Source organism: Ranitomeya imitator, chromosome 5 (genome assembly GCF_032444005.1).
Source record: "Ranitomeya imitator isolate aRanImi1 chromosome 5, aRanImi1.pri, whole genome shotgun sequence".
Classification (NCBI taxonomy): domain Eukaryota; kingdom Metazoa; phylum Chordata; class Amphibia; order Anura; family Dendrobatidae; genus Ranitomeya; species Ranitomeya imitator.
Window position 1 is genome coordinate 130,314,544 of NC_091286.1, and position 19,546 is coordinate 130,334,089.

Genomic DNA, 19,546 nt, shown 5'->3' on the forward strand with positions numbered 1-19,546 from the left:
AAGTTAGAGACATTTAGGTGGTAAAAATACACATTTTCATTCCTATCATGCCACTTTGCATTAATTCCTGTAAAGCACCTGAAGAGTTAATAAACTACCTGACTGCAGTTTTCAATATGTCTGGGGGTGCTGTTTTGAAAATGGTATCATGTTTGGGGGTTTCCCAATATATGAGACCCCTAAAGTCACTTCAAACATGGATAAGTCCCTAAAAAAATAAATTTTGTAAATTTATTTGAAAAAATGAAAAATTGCTGCTACATTTTTAATCCTCCTAAAATGCTAACAAAATAAAATAACATTTTACAAATGGTGCTGATGTAAAGCCGACATGTGGGAAATGTTATTTATTAATGGTTTGCTGTGGTATGGCCATCTGGATTAAAGGGATAATCATTCAAAGTTTGAAAATTGCTAATTTTTTTACATTTTTCTCAAATTTTTGATATTTTTTATAAATAAAACAAAACATATTGACCTAAATTTACCATTATCATAAAGTATAACGTGTCACGAAAAAACAATCTCAAAATCACTGGGATTTGTTGAAGTGTTGCAGAGATATTACCACATAAAGTGACACTGGTCAGATTTCAAAAATGTGGCTCCATCACTAAGGGCTTAAGCAGTTAGGATTTAGGAGTCCTGAGCATACTTTATACAGTGTGCCATCTATAGCTGCAACATTGATTTTTACAGATTTAACAAGATCTGAACGGCTACTAAGGGAAGGCTACCATTGGTTTACAATGGTAGACAGAATTAACTGAGGCTTTTGCTTAAGATCAGCATAATCAATGCCTGGAAGCAATTTACACGAATTGCTTGTCGTAATATCCATTAACATCCATTAAGACTATTTTAGTCAATGATATTGACTTTCTAATCAAGCCTCAGTGACAATACACAGCATGCTGTCAGATCAGCCTGCAAAGAAGAGGAAAGGCCTTTAACTCTGCCATAAACCGGGGGTTCCCAGTAATCCTGCGCTGCTGAGAGTAATGACCATTCATGGATGCCAATGCTATAGAAACACACTGGACCAATCTCTAAGCTGTGTATAATTAGCTGAACGCACGTTCAGTTACTGTGACATTTATGAAGGGCTACTTTACTTTATATCAAATGACAGAACAGAAAAGTGGAGAACTCCCTTATCCAAGTCACCATCAGCAGAGGTACCATAGCCTGCTCAATGCCAGCCTGTGCCTGCTGCCCCATAGAGAGGATGCAATGTTACAGCAATCTTAAAATAACACATATAATACATATACACTGCCAGCTATGTTCCACACCCCTCCTTTTAAGAATGTTTTTCAATAGAGCCAACATATACTGCAGAAATGTATACATCAAATAAAAAAAGCACTTTTGTAAAAACAAAGTACCGTATATACCCGAGGATAAGCCGACCCGAGTATAAGCCGACCCGAGTATAAGCCGACCCGAGTATAAGCCGACCCGAGTATAAGCCGACCCGAGTATAAGCCGACCCGAGTATAAGCCGACCCGAGTATAAGCCGACCCGAGTATAAGCCGACCCGAGTATAAGCCGACCCGAGTATAAGCCGACCCGAGTATAAGCCGAACCGAGTATAAGCCGAACCGAGTATAAGCCGACCCGAGTATTAGCCGACCCGAGTATTAGCCGACCCGAGTATTAGCCGACCCGAGTATTAGCCGACCCGAGTATTAGCCGACACCCTAATTTTGCCACAAAAAACTGGGAAAACTTAATGACTCAAGTATAAGCCTAGGGTGGGAAATGCAGCAGCTACCGGTAAATGTCAAAAGTAAAAATAGATACCAATAAAAGTAAAATTAATAGAGACATCAGTAGGTTAAGTGTTTTTCAATATCCATATTGAATCAGGAGCCCCATATAATGCTCCATAAAATTTATAATGGGCCCCATAAGATGCTCCATATTAAAATATGCCCCATATAATCCTGCATAAAGGTTAATAATGGCCCCATAAGATGCTCCATAGACACATTTGCCCAATATAATGCTGCACAAATGCTGATTATGGCCCCATAAGATGCTCCATAAAGATATTTGCCCCATAAAGTGCTGCACAAACCTTGATTATGGCCCTATAAGATGCCCCATACAGACACTTGCCCCATATAGTGCTGCACAAACGTTATGGCCCCATATAGTGCTGCACAAATGTTATGGCCCCATATAGTGCTGCACAAACATTATGGCCCCATATAATGCTGCACAAACGTTATGGCCCCATAGATGCTCCATACAGACACTTACCCCATTTGCTGTTGCTGCAATAAAAATAAATAAATCACATACTCACCTCTCCGTCGCTCAGTTCCCCGGCACTTTCAATAGTCACCTGCTCCTTGTTCCGGCGCAGCTCCATCTTCAGCGTCTTCAGTACTGACGTTCAGGCAGAGGGTGCGCACTAACCACGTCACCGCGCCCTCTGACCTGAGCGTCACTGCTGAAGACAGAGCGGCGCCCGGAAAAGGGAGCAGGTGAATATTGCGCAGCGCTCCCCCTCCCCGTTATACTCACCTACTCCTGGCGCGGTCCCTGCAGGTCCCTGGCTTCCCCGGCGTTGGCAGCTTCTTCCTGTACTGAGCGGTCACATGGTACCGCTCATTACAGTAATGAATATGCAGCTCCACCTCTATGGGAGGTGGAGCTGCATATTCATTACAGTAATGAGCGGTACCATGTGACCGCTCAGTAAAGGAAGAAGCTGCCAACGCCGGGGAAGCCAGGGACCTGCAGGGACCGCGCCAGGAGTAGGTGAGTATAATTAGACAGCCCTCACTCCCCCTCCCCTACCGACCCCTAGGTATGACTCGAGTATAAGCCGAGAGGGGGACTTTCAGCCCAAAAAAGTGGGCTGAAAATCTCGGCTTGTACTAGAGTATATACGGTACCCCTTAAAGAAGTGGTCTCACAGAGACAAGTAAAAAAAATTATTTTAATTACATAAATAATTATATACATATAATTATATAAATATATATAACAGAAACATCAGAAAGAAAGAATATGAGAAGCTGGAGAAATACCAGGGCCTCAAAGGAGAACTGGAGAAGATGTGGAAAGTGAAGGCAACAATGATACCAGTGGTGATAGGAGCACTTGGAGCAGTGACCCCCTAACTTGGGAATTTGGCTACAACACAAAATAAAGCCCACTAGGATTATTAGGTACTTTAACTCAAAAAATACATGAGTCACAAAAAATGGTTAATAAATAACGAAAAAGAGTATAAACCTTTAAAAAAAAAATATATATTTTATTAAATTCTATGAATAAAAAAAATTGTTGAAACCCCCCCCAAAAATTAAAAAAAATATCATAATTGTGATGCCAGTCAATTATTTATTAAAGCTATAGCCCAAATTACTTTGGGACAAAGAGGTGGTGATCTCAGCAAAACCTTAGTTCAGGCAGTGAGCCGCTGTATATACAGATGTAAGGCTGGTTTCACATTTGCGTTTAAAAACGCAGCGTTTTAAACGCAAACGCATTTGGTGAAAAAACGCATTTAAACGCGTTTAAACGCTGCATGTTTTTAGATGCATGCATTTTTGCATGTTTTAATACAAACACGGCGTTTTGACGCGTTTACATCCGTTTTTTCCTGCGTTTGCGTTTTTGAAACGCATGATGATAAGTGTGTGACAGCTGTCAATCATCAAAATCAACAAGAAAATCCACTATAAACAGAAATAGCTAGGGTTAGGATCCCTAGTAACCCTAGGGATCCTAACCCTAACCCTAAGGGATCCTAACCCTAAGGGATCCTAACCCTAAGGGATCCTAACCCTAAGGGATCCTAACCCTAAGGGATCCTAACCCTAAGGGATCCTAACCCAAACCCTAAGGGATCCTAACCCAAACCCTAAGGGATCCTAACCCTAAACCTTAGGGTTAGGATCCCTTAGGGTTAGGGTTGGCTTATCAGTGTGTATTCTTGTGTTTTTCTATTAAAACGCATGCATTTAAAAACGCATGCAAACGCATGTGCTTAAAAACGGATGCGTTTACATAGACAGCAATACGTTTTTTTGCCGCAAAAAAACGCCGCTAGAAATTACTACATGTTGCATTTTTGCAACAAAACGTATGCATAGAAACGACGCATGCGGCGGCAAAACGCATGAAAAAAATGCATGCGTTTTTAATGTTAAGTATAGGGAAAAAAACGCATGGTTTTTTTGCGCTAAAACGCAGCGGCAAAAAACGCAAATGTGAAACCAGCCTAATACGGTCGCACCAGCAGGCCTTAATGAAAGCTTTGGGTTTGGGTCTTTTCTCTAAGTTTATTTATACATCAAGGTCAACATTTTGGGTATCTATTTTTATTTTTTGTTTTTAGGAGTTTTAATGTAGAATTTTTATGTTGGTATTGTTTTTCTTTTTTAACAGTATTTGGGAGTTGTGTTGGCAGAGTATTGTATATCTATCCTTGTGGCCTATCTTGTCCCTTAATTATCTGGAGGTAGCTGCACACATCTTCATTCTTGTGCGGAGTTGTCTTCTACAGCAATTGAGTCAAGTGGAATCCTTCAAGTGTTTTATTATTAGTTATTTTTTGTGAGAACTTTTTAAAATAATGCATATAGATGTCTTATTATTATTTGGTGTCTTTTACACTTATTCATGTTCATTGTCATGCACTTTTATTCAGCCTTTGCACTTCAGTATGTTTATTTGCACCATAACCCGCCAGTGGTTAGGCATTTTTTTTATATATTTTATTAATTTCCTAAATTAGTTTAATGATTTTTGAATGGTGGTTAATATTAACTATTTGCTTTGTTTGTTGGACACTGTATTTATTCACATATTTAACACATACACTTATTTAATATCACATTATAGATTTAAGGTATTATCTTTTTAATAGTTTTTCCCATTAAGACACTAAGTTGTAATTTTTATAATGATTATAGGTTTGTGAGATCACACTAATAATAATGGTGAAAATAGAATTAGACTTACCGGTAATTCGGTTTCTAGGAACCTTCCATGACAGCATAGGAGGATGTCTCCATTCCCTAATGGGGGACAGGAAGCACAAAGAGGTTAAAAGGCCCCTCCTACCTCCAAATCGCCAGTGACTTATAACAGATACCATAGCACTAGCTACCTTAATAAACCCAGGATAAATCCAAGGAAGGGAGGGAATTAGCGCTGTTGTTGAAGGTTCCTAGAAACCGAATTACTGGTAAGTCTAATTCTATTTTCTCTAGTCACCTTCCACGACAGCTTAGTAGGAGTACCAACCAATTCTGCACTTGGGGGGGAGACCAAGTTGCGGCCCTGCAGATCTGCTCGATGGAGGCTCCCGCTCGTTCAGCCCATGAAGTGGACGCAGATCTTGTAGAGTGAGCTCTAACTCCAATTGACGGAGTTAATTTTTGGGCTAGAGAAGATTCTTGTATAGCCCTCTTAATCCAGCTAGAGATGGTACTTTTTGCCATCTTCTTCCCTTTTTTCTGACCTGACGAATGGATAAACAGATTTTGGTCAATTCTGAAAGAGTTAGTCTGTTCAAGGTAGTGTATGATGATACGTCCAACGTCAAGAGTATGGAATTCCTCCTCCTTAGGCTGCCGTCACACTAGCAGTATTTGGTCAGTATTTTACATCAGTATTTGTAAGCCAGAACCAGGAGTGGAACAAATAAAGGAAAAGTATAACAGAAAAAAAAGGATCCAGACGGAGGGTTATGGAGTCGTCTGTTATTGTCAAGTAGGGTTCTCTTACTGATAGAGATTGCAGCTCTCCTACACGTCTTGCAGTTGTTATTGCCACTAGAAAAGCAGCTTTGTACGTCTGAAATTGAGAGCAGGAAGACAGGGGCTCAAACGGTGCTTGAGTGAGACCCTTGAGGACCAGGTTTAGATCCCAAGAGGGAACAACAGGTTGTTTCCCAGGTTGCAACCTGAGAGCTGATACCATAAATCTTCTGATCCGATGGTTGGCCAGCTCCTGATCGAAAACAGCACTGAGAGCAGAGACTTGAACTTTCAATGTGCTAGGTTTAAGCCCTAACTATGATCCATGCTGAAGAAAATCCAAAATTTTTGATATATTTGGACAGAGCGGATCAGGAGTACCAGGAAGACAAAAGGTGGAGAAGGTTTTCCACACCTTACTGTAGATTGCATTTGTAACAAGTTTCCTGGATCTTTGTAAGGTAGAAATCACTGCATCCGATAGTCCCCCCGCCTTTAGGACCTGGGTTTCAGCAACCAGGCTGCTAGGTTCCATTTCCGGGGGTTGCAATGTTGAAAAGACCCTTGGAGAAGATGATCGGCATCCACTGGTAAGAGGACAAGCCCTTCTATATGCAGCTCTACAATGAGGTTGTACCAACTCCTCTTCGGCCACACTGGGGCTACCAGTATGGTAGGCACCTGCTCCTCTCGTATCTTTCGCAGGACTTTCGCCAACAGAGGAATTGGTGGGAAAGCGTATGCCAGACGGAAGTTCCAAGTCTGAACCAGGGCATCTACCCCTCTGGGATTGTCCCTGGGGTTTAGGGAAAAAAAGGTTTCTACCTGGGCATTCCGACCTGAGGCAAAAAGATCCACTTCTGGAAGGCCCCACCTGTCCACCTGCATCCTGAAAGTTCTTTTGTTCAGGCTACACTCCCCAGGCTGAATGTCCCGATGACTCAGGAAATCCGCCTGGAAGTTTGATGACCTCTTCAGGTGGACTGCTGTGAGGGAGAGAAGGTTCTTTTCTGCCCAGCAAAAAATTCGACTTGAGACGCCTGCCAAGCTGTTGAATTTTGAGCTCCCCTGATGTTTGAGATGGGCGACAGTAGTTGTGTTGTCGGAGTAAATTTGGACATGTCTTCCTGAAATTAAGCTGCTTGCTGCTATGAGGGCTTCCTCCACTGCCTTCAGCTCCCTGAAATTGGAGGATCTGGCACTTATTGTCTGACTCCAAAGGCCCTGAAACGGAGTATGTAGGATTACTGCTCCCCAACCCCGCTTGCTGGCGTCGGTCGAGATTGTCACAAGGGGAGATTACCCCCCTGTGGATATTTCTGGGGTTCAACTACCATGCAAGTGATGCCTTTAAACGACCTGGAGTAAACACTCTTCTGTTTAGGGAACCCAGATTCCCATCCCAGTTTGCGAGAATGTGGGTCTGGAGGACTCTGGAATGGGCCTGAGCACATGACACTGACTGGATACATGTCGTAATAGAGCCCAGGACCGACATGCTTTCCCGTATGGATGGAGATCTGCTTTCTCTGAAATCTATCACCTTTTTTGTTAAGGCCCGAAGATGGTCTTCCGGGAGAAAGGACTTCTGTTTTACTGAGTCCAGCAGAACTCACAGGAACCTTCTTGTCTTGGAAGGTTGCAATTGGTATTTTTTTAAATTCGGTAGCCACCCTAATGTTTTGAGAATGTCCAAGGTTCTGGCAACATGACTAGTGAGAACCTGAGCAGAGGGGGCTATCAGAAGCAGATCGTCCAGGTAGGGGATGATACAGATTCCCTGTCTGCGGATATGAGACACTGTCTCTGCCATTATCCTTGAGAAAACTCTTGGGGCTGAAGAGATTCCAAAAGGGAGCACGTTGAATTGAAAGTGTGTCACTTGCTGATTGAATTGAATCGCAAACCTGAGAAATTTCCTGTGACGGGGATGAATGGGTACGTGAAAGTAAGCGTCTTTTAGGTCTATTGTTACCATAAAGCACCCTGGACCTATTAGGGGAATGGCTGATTTCGTGGATTCCATCTTGAATCTGCGGTATACAATATGATGATTCAGCTCTTTCAGGTTTATTATGACTCTTGGTTCCCCCGTTGGTTTCATTACCAGGAATAATTGGGAATAGTGTCCTACACCCCATTCTTCTGGGGGTATCTGGGAAATTGCGTTTGATTTTAGCAGGTCCCTCAGGCCTGTCATCATCATAGAGAAGTCTCTCTGAGATGACGGGGAGGTAACCCTCAGATTCCGAGAGGAGGGGGGGATAAGAATTCTATCAGAAGGCCCTCCTGTATAATATTGAGGACCCACTGAGATTCAGAGATAGCCCGCCAGTGATGGATTAATCTTGCGAAACTCCCCCTACCCCCCCACCGGGACAGAGTAATTTCTCCTGCTGCTGTGTTGGGGAACGAGGATATTTTTTCCCCTCCCTTTGGCATAGCTCCATCTCCCCGTTTTCCCTTTACCTCTTGTTTGAGGGGTATTTGACTGGGGGGCACGAAAAAAAACTTCCTGATAGGAAAAAGGCCCTTCCAGAGCAAAAGCCTATCTGTGGCCTTTTCTAGAATTTCATCTAGAGAGGGGCCAAATAGGTAGTCCCCTTTAAAGGGTATTGAGCACAGCTTAATTTTGGAGGTGACATCACCACTCCACACCTTAAGCCAGAGGGCTCTTTGTGCTGAATTGGACTGGACTAGGGATCTAGCCACAATCCTAATAGACTACATGGAGGCGTCAGAGAAAGGCCGAAGCCTTTTGAAGCATGGGTAGAGAATCCAGCAGTTCTCCCCTTGATGTGCCCTGAGAAATGTGCCTTTCAAGCTCATCTATCCAACGAGAAAGGACTCTAGCGACACAGGTAGCTGCAATGTTAGATTTTAATCCAGAGATGGATGTTTCCCGGGATTTTTTTTAATAGACTCTCCATTTTCCTATCTAATGGATCCCTCAGCTGAGAGGAGTCTTCAAAGGGGAGCAAAGTTTTCTTAGCCACTCTCGCCACCTGTATGTCGACCCTTGGCACATCCCATTAAGGAGAACCTGCCTCTAGGGGAAAAACTGTCTCATTTCGGATGGTGTGATTAGACGCTTCTCTGCGCATTCCCACTCCTGAGATTTCATGTCTATGATGTTTTGGTGTACTGGGAACCCCACTCGCTTTTCTGACTTCAATCCTCCAAACATTTCATCTTGTATAGTTTGAGATATAGGTTCCTCCTGCAGCCCCATAGTGCTACGCACTGCCATTACTAGTTCATCAATGTAATCTGAGGAGAAAAAATATTTTCTTGCTTCAGAAATTTTATAACTTGAAGGTTTTCCCCATTTTTCAGAGGAGGAAGAATAGGAATGGTTGGAATCAGAGTCAGAATCCTCAGTTTGAATCCTCCTTTTTAGAAGGAGAAGGATTCTGTGGAGGAGGAGGCATAGGAGGATTGAAGGCAGCTAAGGAAGAGTGTACTTCACTTCTGACAAGCGTACGGATTTCTTCAAGCAGGGAAGGCTGCTCGGCTCTAACGATTTTGTCCGTGCAGGCTTGACACAGTGTTTTCTCCAATAAGGAGGGAAGTGGTCACTCTCCATAAGGAGAAACGATACCCCTTAGACCCCAGTCCAGAGCCTCTCACCTAGCCAAATTAGTTCTCATGCAGCGCACTGATGAGGGCCAACAGCCCGAAACACAGTGTCTGCGAATTGAGATACTAATTTGGCTTTTATCCTAAGTCATATTGCACGACTCGTTAAAGAGTTGATTGTGACTTGTAGTATCGCTACTTCCAACAGGTGGCGCTATAGAGTTAAGTCCTCTTTTTCTCAGAAGAGGCAATTTGCAAACTGCAGATTGCACATTTTGCTGTTTTTCTGGACGGATTTATCTGGGCAGACTTGTCTCCCTAAAATAGAGGGAGAGTGGTGTCAGGAATTCAAAGGGCCCCTATTACCCTGGGCTTGGGATCCACCCCACGACAGACTTACAGGAGCTGGGGTAGCGCTGGGCTCTACAGATGCAGGGCAGGAAGCACCATCCATACTGAATCAGGGATCAGTCTTACCTGGAGGTGTCTTCGGGCTGGTTTATGTAGCAATAAACCCGCCCCCAGCGCAGGTGAAAGCAGTCCCCCTCCTCAGGTCCAAAGGCAGGCCTCCACGTGGGGCGGCGCACCATACGCGGTGTCTGGAGGCCGGTACAAGGCCACACCAGGAAGTGTATGCGCTCCACAGCGTGGAACGCAGAAATCGGAAGTGACGCGCGTGTACCGCCGACGTCACTTCCGGGACGCTGAGACCGCAGGAGGTTGAGGAAAATGGCTGTGAGCTCAGGAGGACACCGCCAGGGATCACTGGCCCGCTTTACCTTGATGAGGCGCGGGTGGGCCAGGACAGGTCCCGAGTCCAGAGGAGTCGGGAGCAGCGCATCATATGGAGGAAGGCAGAGCCAACGACCACCGCTGCCCGGTTAAAACACAGGTATACCGCGGTCACCGGCGACGCAGCAAAGAAAAACCTCTCCAAGCCCCATGGGGGACAGGAAAGACACTGGCGATTTGGAGGTAGGAGGGGCCTTTTAACCTCTTTGTGCTTCCTGTCCCCCATTAGGGAATGGAGACATCCTCCTATGCTGTCGTGGAAGGTGACTAGAGAAATATGCATTTCCCTTTAAATTTAGCCACAGAGAATTGCATAGGATCTAAAAAAAATGTGTCATGTGACCTAATGGTTGCTATTTTTTAACATTTTAATTTTTACTTCCCCATAGCTGCTCAAATGCCAATTTGAGTTAAACTTACTGTCACCACAGCGATAGGTACTGGGCCCTGGTCTATGTGCGCATGCGCCGTCTCTTCCTGTGTCACGGAAGAGCGGCCGATTCAATCCCTGGTGTCTGTGTCGTCTCCATGACGACCCGACGCTCGGGATTGAGGTGTTGCGAGTCGGCTCGTCTCTGGGTGACGGCGGGTTGATAGGTGGATCAGGTCCTTCGGCAACTCTGCTGAAGTAAGAAGTCATGTGACTACACACGTGACAGACATAACCCCTAGAGGAGGAGATTTAATTAGCTGTCAGTACCCTTAGTTTACCAGGTCCTTGAACAATTCTGCTGCAGTATAAAGTCACGTGACTTTACACATGACATACTTACCTTCTGGAAAAGAGACTTTATTGGCTAAAAAGCGCTGCTTTTGATTACACGATTTTTCTGTCCTTTATATACACACCTCCCTATTGTGATGCTGTGGTAGGTAAATTGTTCTTTAAAAATGATGTCAGCCCTCTCCCCAACACACGCCTCCTGAAGTTTTGATACGAAACGTGCATTGGGGCGGCGGGGACCCTCTTTCAAAGTACATATTAATGTAAGTGTTGCCATCTTGATTGTTTTAGCATACGATTTTCTGATGTGACCATTGTTCCACGTAAGGGGAATTTAACCCCTAATAGTGCTTTTTATTTTGTATACAACCAGCTTGATAAGGCACCATTGCACTACGTGATAAAATATATGATGTTGTGTCCCCATTCTTTTGTAAATGTCTAGTAGTATTTATATATTGTAGTAATTTTTTTATTCACAGAATTTAAATACATTTTTAAAAAAAAGGTTTATACTTTTTTTGGTTATTTATTAACCATTGTTTGTGACACATACAACAGATCCCAGGAGCAACAACTGAACTCTGGGAACAACTAAGATCCTGCAAAGAACCCTCAAACTCCCAGACCTCTGGTAGAGGACCCGAGAATGAGAAAGGACAAAAAAAGACAACTCCCAATGGGGATGAGAAGGAAGAGATATATATTGGAGCACTGGCATGCATGTACTTCATTCCATGTACTTCATTCCTATGGGTGTTTCAGAGCTGGGACTACCAGTGATTAGCAAGCTGACCAACAGTTGTGGCCAAAAGTATTGACACCCCTGCAATTCTGTCAGATAATACTTAGTTTCTTCCTGAAAATAATTGCTATCACAAATTCTTTGGTATTATTATCTTCATTTAATTTGTCTTAAATGAAAAAACACAAGAGAATGAAGCAAAAAAGCAAAACATTGATTATTTCACACAAAACTCCAAAAATGGGCCAGACAAAAGTATTGGCACCCTCAGCCTAATACATGGTTGCACAACCTTTAACCAAAATAACTACGACCAACCGCTTCCGGTAACCATCAAAGAGTTTCTTACAATGGTCTGCTGGAATTTTAGACCATTCTTCTTTGGCAAACTGCTCCAGGTCCCAGATATTTGAAGGGTGCCTTCTCCAAACTGCCATTTTTAGATCTCTCCACAGGTGTTCTATGGGGTTCAGGTCTGGACTCATTGCTGGCCATCTTAGAAGTCTCCAGTGCTTTCTCTCAAACCATTTTCTAGTGTTTTTCGAAGTGTGTTTTGGGTCATTGTCCTGCTGGAAGACCCATGACCTCTGAGGGAGACCCAGTTTTCTCACACTGGGCCATACATTATGCTGCAAAATTTGTTGGTAGTCTTCAGACTTCATAATGCCATGCACACGGTCAAGCAGCCCAGTGCCAGAGCCAGCAAAGCAACCCCAAAACATGAGGGAACCTCCACCATGTTTGACCGTGGGGACCGTGTTCTTTTCTTTGAATGCCTCTTTTTTTTTCTCCTGTAAACTCTATGTTGATGCCTTTGGCCAAAAAGCTCTACTTTTGTCTCATCTGACCAGAGAACATTCTTCCAAAACATTTTAGGCTTTTTCAGGTAAGTTTTGGCAGACTCCAGCCTGGCTTTTTTATGTCTCGGGGTAAGAAGTGGGGTCTCCCTTGGTCTCCTACCATACAGTCCCTTTTCATTCAGACGCCGACTGATAGTGCGGGTTGACACTGTTGTACCCTCGGACTGCAGGGCAGCTTGAACTTGTTTGGATGTTAGTCGAGGTTCTTTATCCAACATCCGCACAATCTTGCGTTGAAATCTCTTGTCAATTTTTATTTTCCGTCCACATCTAGGGAGGTTAGCCACAGTGCCATGGGCTTTAAACTTCTTGATGACACTGCGCACTGTAGACACAGGAACATTCAGGTCTTTGGAGATGGACTTGTAGCCTTGAGATTGCTCATGCTTCCTCACAATTTGGTTTCTCAAGTCCTCAGACAGTTCTTTGGTCTTCTTTCTTTTCTCCATGCTCAATGTGGTACACACAAGGACACAGGACAGAGGTTGAGTCAACTTTAATCCATGTCAACTGGCTGCAAGTGTGATTTAGTTATTGCCAACACCTGTTAGGTGCTACAGGTAAGTTACAGGTGCTGTTAATTACACAAATTAGAGAAGCACCACATGATTTTTCGAACAGTGCCAATACTTTTGTCCACCCCTTTTTATGTTTGGTGTGGAATTATATCCATTTTGGCTTTAGGACAATTCTTTTTGTGTTTTTTTCATTTAAGACAAATTAAATGAAGATAATAACAAAGAATTTGTGTTTGCAATCACTTTCAGGAAGAAACTGAGTATTATCTGACAGAATTGCAGGGGTGTCAATACTTTTGGCCACAACTGTATGTTGTGGCTAAGCAATACCTTGCAACGAGCACAATAATCCTTAATGCACATCCACCATTAATTTTTTTAAAAATATACTGGGTTATTTAGTAATCTGAAAGTGCCTCCAATATTGCCCTATACTAGGCATCAGTATTAGTCTCTTCTAGTAAGGATGGGAGTCATTTAGTGTCTCGTCTCCACGCGAAAACACTGAAAAAAGGAGCAGTTAGCTACAGAGGCTATATGTCCATATGTCATGTCTCATCAGTGTTCAATAAGATTATCTAGAAATTCTAGTGAAAACAATGAAGGTCTTACTTTTTTGCAGGAGCAGTCTTTTGCAGATTCCACATTTTTAGTGTATGATCTTCTGATGCAGTGATCAGTACTGGCTCTGTAGGGTGGAACGCAAGTCCCCGTATTCCGTCAAAGTGACTTCTAAGTGTAAACTTAGGATTCCATGTTTTTCTGAGTGCATCCTTGTTGTTTGCAATCTGCGAAAGAACCAGGAACACTTACAAACCGATGCAAACACAAACCTGTACATAAGCAAATTTAGTAGAAAAATGGGTTTTATCTAAGGCGGTTTTCTTAACTCCAGTCCTCATGGCCCTCAACAGATAATGTTTTCAGGATTTCCTTAGTATTGCACAGGTCTGAAGGAATTATCAAGGCATCAAAAACTGCCGCAGGTTCTCACCTGTGCAACACTGAGGAGATAATGAAAACATGATCTGTTGGTGGCCGTGAGGACCAGAGTTTGGGAAACACTGTTTTAAGGGGTTTCTAAGGACAGCTTATACGTTCTCTGACTATCACACTGTCCCGGGCTCTGCAATACCAGACAAAGCCAATGTACAAGGGTGGCAGTGGTTTAAGAAGAATGTCATGTTTGTTTTAAGTGATAGAAGTTTGCGATATAAATTGTATCTTTAAAAAAAACATTATTTATATATTTATAAGGGATATTATACTGAATATTTATTTACATGGATTAAAAGAAAAAAAGAGAAAAGATCGAACCCCTGAGGTACGAATAAACATTTTAATGGGTTTTCACTAAAATGATACTGATGACCTAATCCTATCTGATCACTAATCATTACCACTGTATAGGAAAACCTCCATAACAGGTCATAAGGGGGAAGTTTTTACTCTCTTTCAGTATTCTTGCTGCTCTCCTGAGTATTCCTTTTTTTTAAAAAAAAAAAAAAAGAAAAAAAAAATTCCACCATACAGTTTTTAGAGATATGGGGTTTTATGCGGGGCTCTGGGGCTTTCACAAAATATCGGCAGAGCCCTCACACCGCCGAACACCCCGTCCTATGAGCCTGAGGCCTGCAGCATTGCCCCACTGTTGCCTCCGCCAGAAGCTTTTTGCAGCAGCGACCCTGTGACCCCGCTCCATCGCAGCTACGGTTCAGATTGTAAGCCACATTCCCAATTTCCCAGCCAAATTTGAGGGTGAAAAAGTGCATGTTATAATCCGAAAAATGAGGTAAATGAAACCAGATTGTGCCAATTTACAATCTATATTTCTGATTGCAGATCATTGTATTCTTCTTTCTGTACATTTATGGAGGCTGCTCTCTTGCCGGTTTGTAGATATGGAACATTGGACACTTGTGACCCCCCCCAATAATCACAAGAATGGGGCTCCCATAAACCTCAATTCCCCCTGAAATGAGAGGAGCAGCTGATTCTAGCAGCTGCACGCATGTCCATTGTAAAAGTCAGCTCACCCAGCAGATTTTCAAGCAGAATTTTGGTGTGGACAGGTCTTTTCTCCAAACGGCTGCTCCTTAAACTCGCGCTGTTCCACAATCCCGATCGCTGTCTCCCATAGAGATGACTGGGAGGCACGAAGGGAGCGGCCGCCGTGGATATTCGGCAGAATGTCGGCATGGCTGTCCGCACAAGTCTTCTGCTTGAAGATCTGCCATGTGAACTGGCTCTCATATGTTATGCGTACAGGTTAAGTATTAGGTTACTACAATACCCCCTTTAAGACATGCAACTGTACCTTATTGCATGAAGGCAGGCAGACTAGCAGCAGTCCGGAGGGTTGAACTTTGCTGCCTGCAAACTACTGACAACCTTCAACTTTACAATGAACGAGCAGAAAGGTGGGCAAATGGGAGGTCGGAGAGGCGAGTGGATGAATCACTTTCGAGCCTTCAACTCCTGAATATAATGTGCTACAAGGGCCAGGGGAGCATTGGCAGTGTCTGATGTCACATGTCAGACACAACCAGCCCCTTCTGATGCAGCAATACGGTGTGAGTGCGTCCGTGAGTGACTGGGACAAGCTAAAGTAATTAGCCCGGCCCACAGTGTGTCTCACCCAGTCTAGCACCCTTCCTCCCACCCCATCCCCCTTTGCTCAGAGCCACATACACCATTGATGGCAGCCCTGGCGCTTTTCACTTGACAGGTTCCCTTTAAAAACAAACCTCAATCCATCATAACTTACATCATATGTTAAAGAGTCTGCCTCATTGGCCACTGTGAGTCCAGCCAATTCTCCTAGTCCTAGTTCATTTTCTAATGCTTCATCTGCTCCCATGATGAAAGATTTCCCAGATGATGGTGGAAACGTTAATGCTTCAACTAAAAAATAAAAACAGAATGAAAATATAATTTGTACATATTTATATAGACTTTTTTAATATTGGCCATTGGTAAAGGATTAGGATAAGTGCCTTTTAGTACATAATGAATTTACGGTACATCATTAGTTTACGAAAAACCTCATGTCTTAATTTCATGCAATGATGTACAAAACAACTTGATGCATCAAGTTCCTACAAAAATAGCAGGAGAAGCTAGATACTTTCTTTCTGATATCTTGGTGGAACTAAACTTTCTAGTATACTTGGTTTTGCAGCTAACTTACAATACATGCTTGGTAATCTTTTAATAAGCCATATATTAGGGTAGACAACTAGAGAACTCTCCTGAAGTGCGAATAAACCTTGGCCAACTGATTACCGTATTTTTCGGACTATAAGACGCACTTTTTCCCTAAAAAAATTTGGAAGGAAAATGGGGGGTGCATCTTATAGTCTAAATGCAACCTTACCGGGGGGTTGCGGCAGTGGCGTAGCAGCAGAACCGGCGGCGGCAGCGGTGTGGTGATGCTGAGGCTCTATGTCAGCAGTGGGGAGTGCATAGTTTGTTTCCTTGCGGCCATCTTCCTGAAGCCGTGGGCCCCCGGAAGTGGCTCATGCACAGATTGAGTTCTCGTCGGCCCTTGGCTTCAGGAAAATGACCACCGGAGGCTGCGCATGCGCAGACTGAAATCTCGGCGGCCATATTCCTGAAGCAAAAAGCTGACGAGATCTCAATCTGCCCACGCGTGGCCTCAGTAAGATAGCCACAGAGAAACCAGTGATGCACTCAGCTCTGCTCGCCATGGATACTGGCCCGAGGCGTCACCACATTTCTGTGGCAGGCATCCTGATAAAGGGACCCTGCTCTATGCTCTGCCTCAACGCCAACACTGGACCCACAGCATCGCACCCCAGGACTGCAGCATTGCCCCACTTCTGCTGCCGCCGGCTTCCTGGGGAAGGGACCATGCCTCCTGTGAACCCGTTCTACCACCACCGGCCCTCAGGTAAGATATCTTAACCCCTTAACGACTGTCAATACGTCATTTTACTGACCTGCGATATAAGAAAATAGGGATTTTTGTGTACTCACCGTAAAATCCTTTTCTCCGAGCCATTCATTGGGGGACACAGACCATGGGTGTATGCTGCTGCCACCAGGAGGCTGACACTAAGTAATACAAAGAAAGTTAGCTCCTCCCCTGCAGTATACACCCTCCTGCTGGATCCCAGCTAACCAGTTCGGTGCAAAAGCAGTAGGAGATCAATAGCAACATATAAGCGTATAGCATGTCATATTATATATGAGAGCATAACATATCAAAAGATAAAAACAAAGCATAAGCTAATAACATAGGGCATAACATATCAAAAGATAAAAACAAAGCATAAGCTAATGGGTGGGAGCTGTGTCCCCCAATGAATGGCTCGGAGAAAAGGATTTTACGGTGAGTACACAAAAATCCCTATTTCTCCTTCGCCTCATTGGGGGACACAGACCATGGGACGTCCCAAAGCAGTCCCTGGGTGGGAACAACATTGGATCAGGCCGTCTAACCGCTACTTACAAGTGCGCCACCGCGGCCTGCAAAGTCCGCCTGCCCAGACTCACATCTGTGGAGGTATGTGAATAATAGAGCTTCAAGAATGCATGCGGACTGGAGGAATTCGCAAGCTTGCGGTCGTGCTTGCCGACGTCTGGTGCCTAGAGCCCTCAGACAGGGAAATAGGCTGACATCTAGCCCGGAAGGACTCCTGGATGGAGAAAAGAATCCAACAGGCTAACATGGCCGAAGAAACGGCTAAACCCTTCCTGCGACCGTCAGGAAGCCTACTTACCATCGAGAAACCCAAGTAAAGTGTCCAACCTTTGGAAGGACGCCGTCCTCGATACGTACCCACTCGGAGCACTCACTTCTTCCAGATTATGGAGAACCCATTCCGTTTTGTGGACTGGAGCAGAAAGAGATGAGAGGACGATGCCCCTGCAACAGTGGGAATACAATACCACCTTGGCAACTAGGGAAGGGGATGGCTTGAGGGCAACCCTGCCTTGATGGTAATAAGGAAAAAAGACAAAGAACAGAACGTCGAGTTCTGAAGACTCATCCGGAGGACAAGAACGCAGAGAAAGAAGGGAAGAGACCTTCCCTGATAGTAAAGTCTGTCCGGATCAAAAAAGGAGTCCACTGTAAGATGCCCAGGACCATTAAGGTCCCAAGGATCAAACGGTACGCGGTAGGGAAGAACTACAGGTTAAGGCTCCCTGGGAGAAAGTCCATATTTTCAGTTTTGTCGCAATAAGACGGAAAAATACTAGAACCGCAAGCGAGAAAACCTGACATGGTTAGTGCGGGACTAAGGGATCACTGGGGGCCCCTCCTGCTTCCGAAAAGATCTCAGACGTAGTGAAAGAGGGGTTATAGAAATTGGTACCATGGAAGAACAGAGCATGCACTGCGATGGTCTTGGATCTCGAGGCCAAACCATGGTCTTGGATCTCGAGGCCAAACCATGAACTGGAGTACATTGGCGTTCAGCTTGGACGCCATCTGACCTACATCTGGAGTACTCCAGTGAAGGCAGATCCGATGGAAGACCTCTGAGTGAAGTTCCCACTCACTTGAGGAGAAACCCTGACGGCTGAATATGTCTGCCGCCCGGTGTTCTACTCCAGGGATATGTACTGTTGAGATCACCGAATGATAGATCTCGGCTCATCAGAGAGTGCGAGGTACCTTGGCCATGGCACTTGACTGTGGGTACTTGCTAGATGGTTAACGTGTGGCACAGCCGTGGCATTATCCAACTGAAAGACCCGCCTAAAGGCAGTGGACCTTGCTGTAGGATTAGTCGTACCGTTCAGATCTCCAGAGAAATGATAGGGAGAAGAAGACTGGCATTGGTATTCCCTAATAACCATTGGACCAGGAGAAGGCTCTGGACGAGGAAGGAGCTCAAAGACTACCCTTTGAAAGCCTGATTGACTTGCAGAAAACGAGCGCAGCGAAGGAAACTGCTTCCATTGTCGTCTTTTTTCTCAGAACCCTCCTAGCGAATTGAATGAACCGAGGGAATGAGTGATCAAGTGCACAAGCTCTCTGTTGAAGGGCCACGACCTTGACTCGAGAGAGAGAATAACCATCCTTCTTGGGCAGAATCATCCTCAAAGAGGATCTGCTGGACTGGGAATGAGAAAAAAAAAAAACTTGTCTAAGTTTAGCTGTTAGCCCAGTTGAGAGGGTATTGCAAGTGATATAGACGACTCAGCGTAGTCCTTGAAGAGCGGCTACAAAGTCGACCAAATAGGGCAGGACGACCATGCTTCTAGGATGCAAGAAGCACATGACAACCGTCATGACCCTTGCGACCACTCTGGTGTGGTAGCCAGGCCGGAGGGCAAGGTCGAGACTTGAAAATGCTGTTCGCGAATGGAAAGAGATTATTGTAGAGGGGAGAAATAGGCATGTGAGGGTAAGAATCCCGAATGTCGATGGATGCCAGAAAAGTCCACCTCTTTCTGTTGAAGTAATGGCTGAGCGGAGGAACTTCAACCGAAAAAAGGAAGACCTTGTCAAAGGTTGTTAGAAGTTTGAGGTCCAGGAATGGTGACACCTTTCATTCCCTCCTTTTTGGAACCAAGATCCCTTAGATCTAGACTGTCCTGGACAATGCTTCCACTGCTGGTTGGGTCT

At 44.3% G+C, this 19,546-nt stretch overlaps 1 protein-coding gene across 3 annotated transcripts in view; it reads right to left on the reverse strand.

The window, feature by feature from the left end:
- STRN (striatin) overlaps positions 1–19,546 on the reverse strand; it is a 198,359-nt gene that overhangs the window by 33,943 nt on the left and 144,870 nt on the right. For all 3 annotated transcript variants that reach the window (XM_069769151.1, XM_069769149.1, XM_069769150.1), the window contains 2 exons: positions 15,713–15,849; positions 13,558–13,733 (listed from right to left, as the gene is read on the reverse strand). In XM_069769151.1, coding sequence (XP_069625252.1) covers positions 13,558–13,733; positions 15,713–15,849 — 313 coding nt within the window. The remainder of the gene's footprint in view (positions 1–13,557; positions 13,734–15,712; positions 15,850–19,546) is intronic.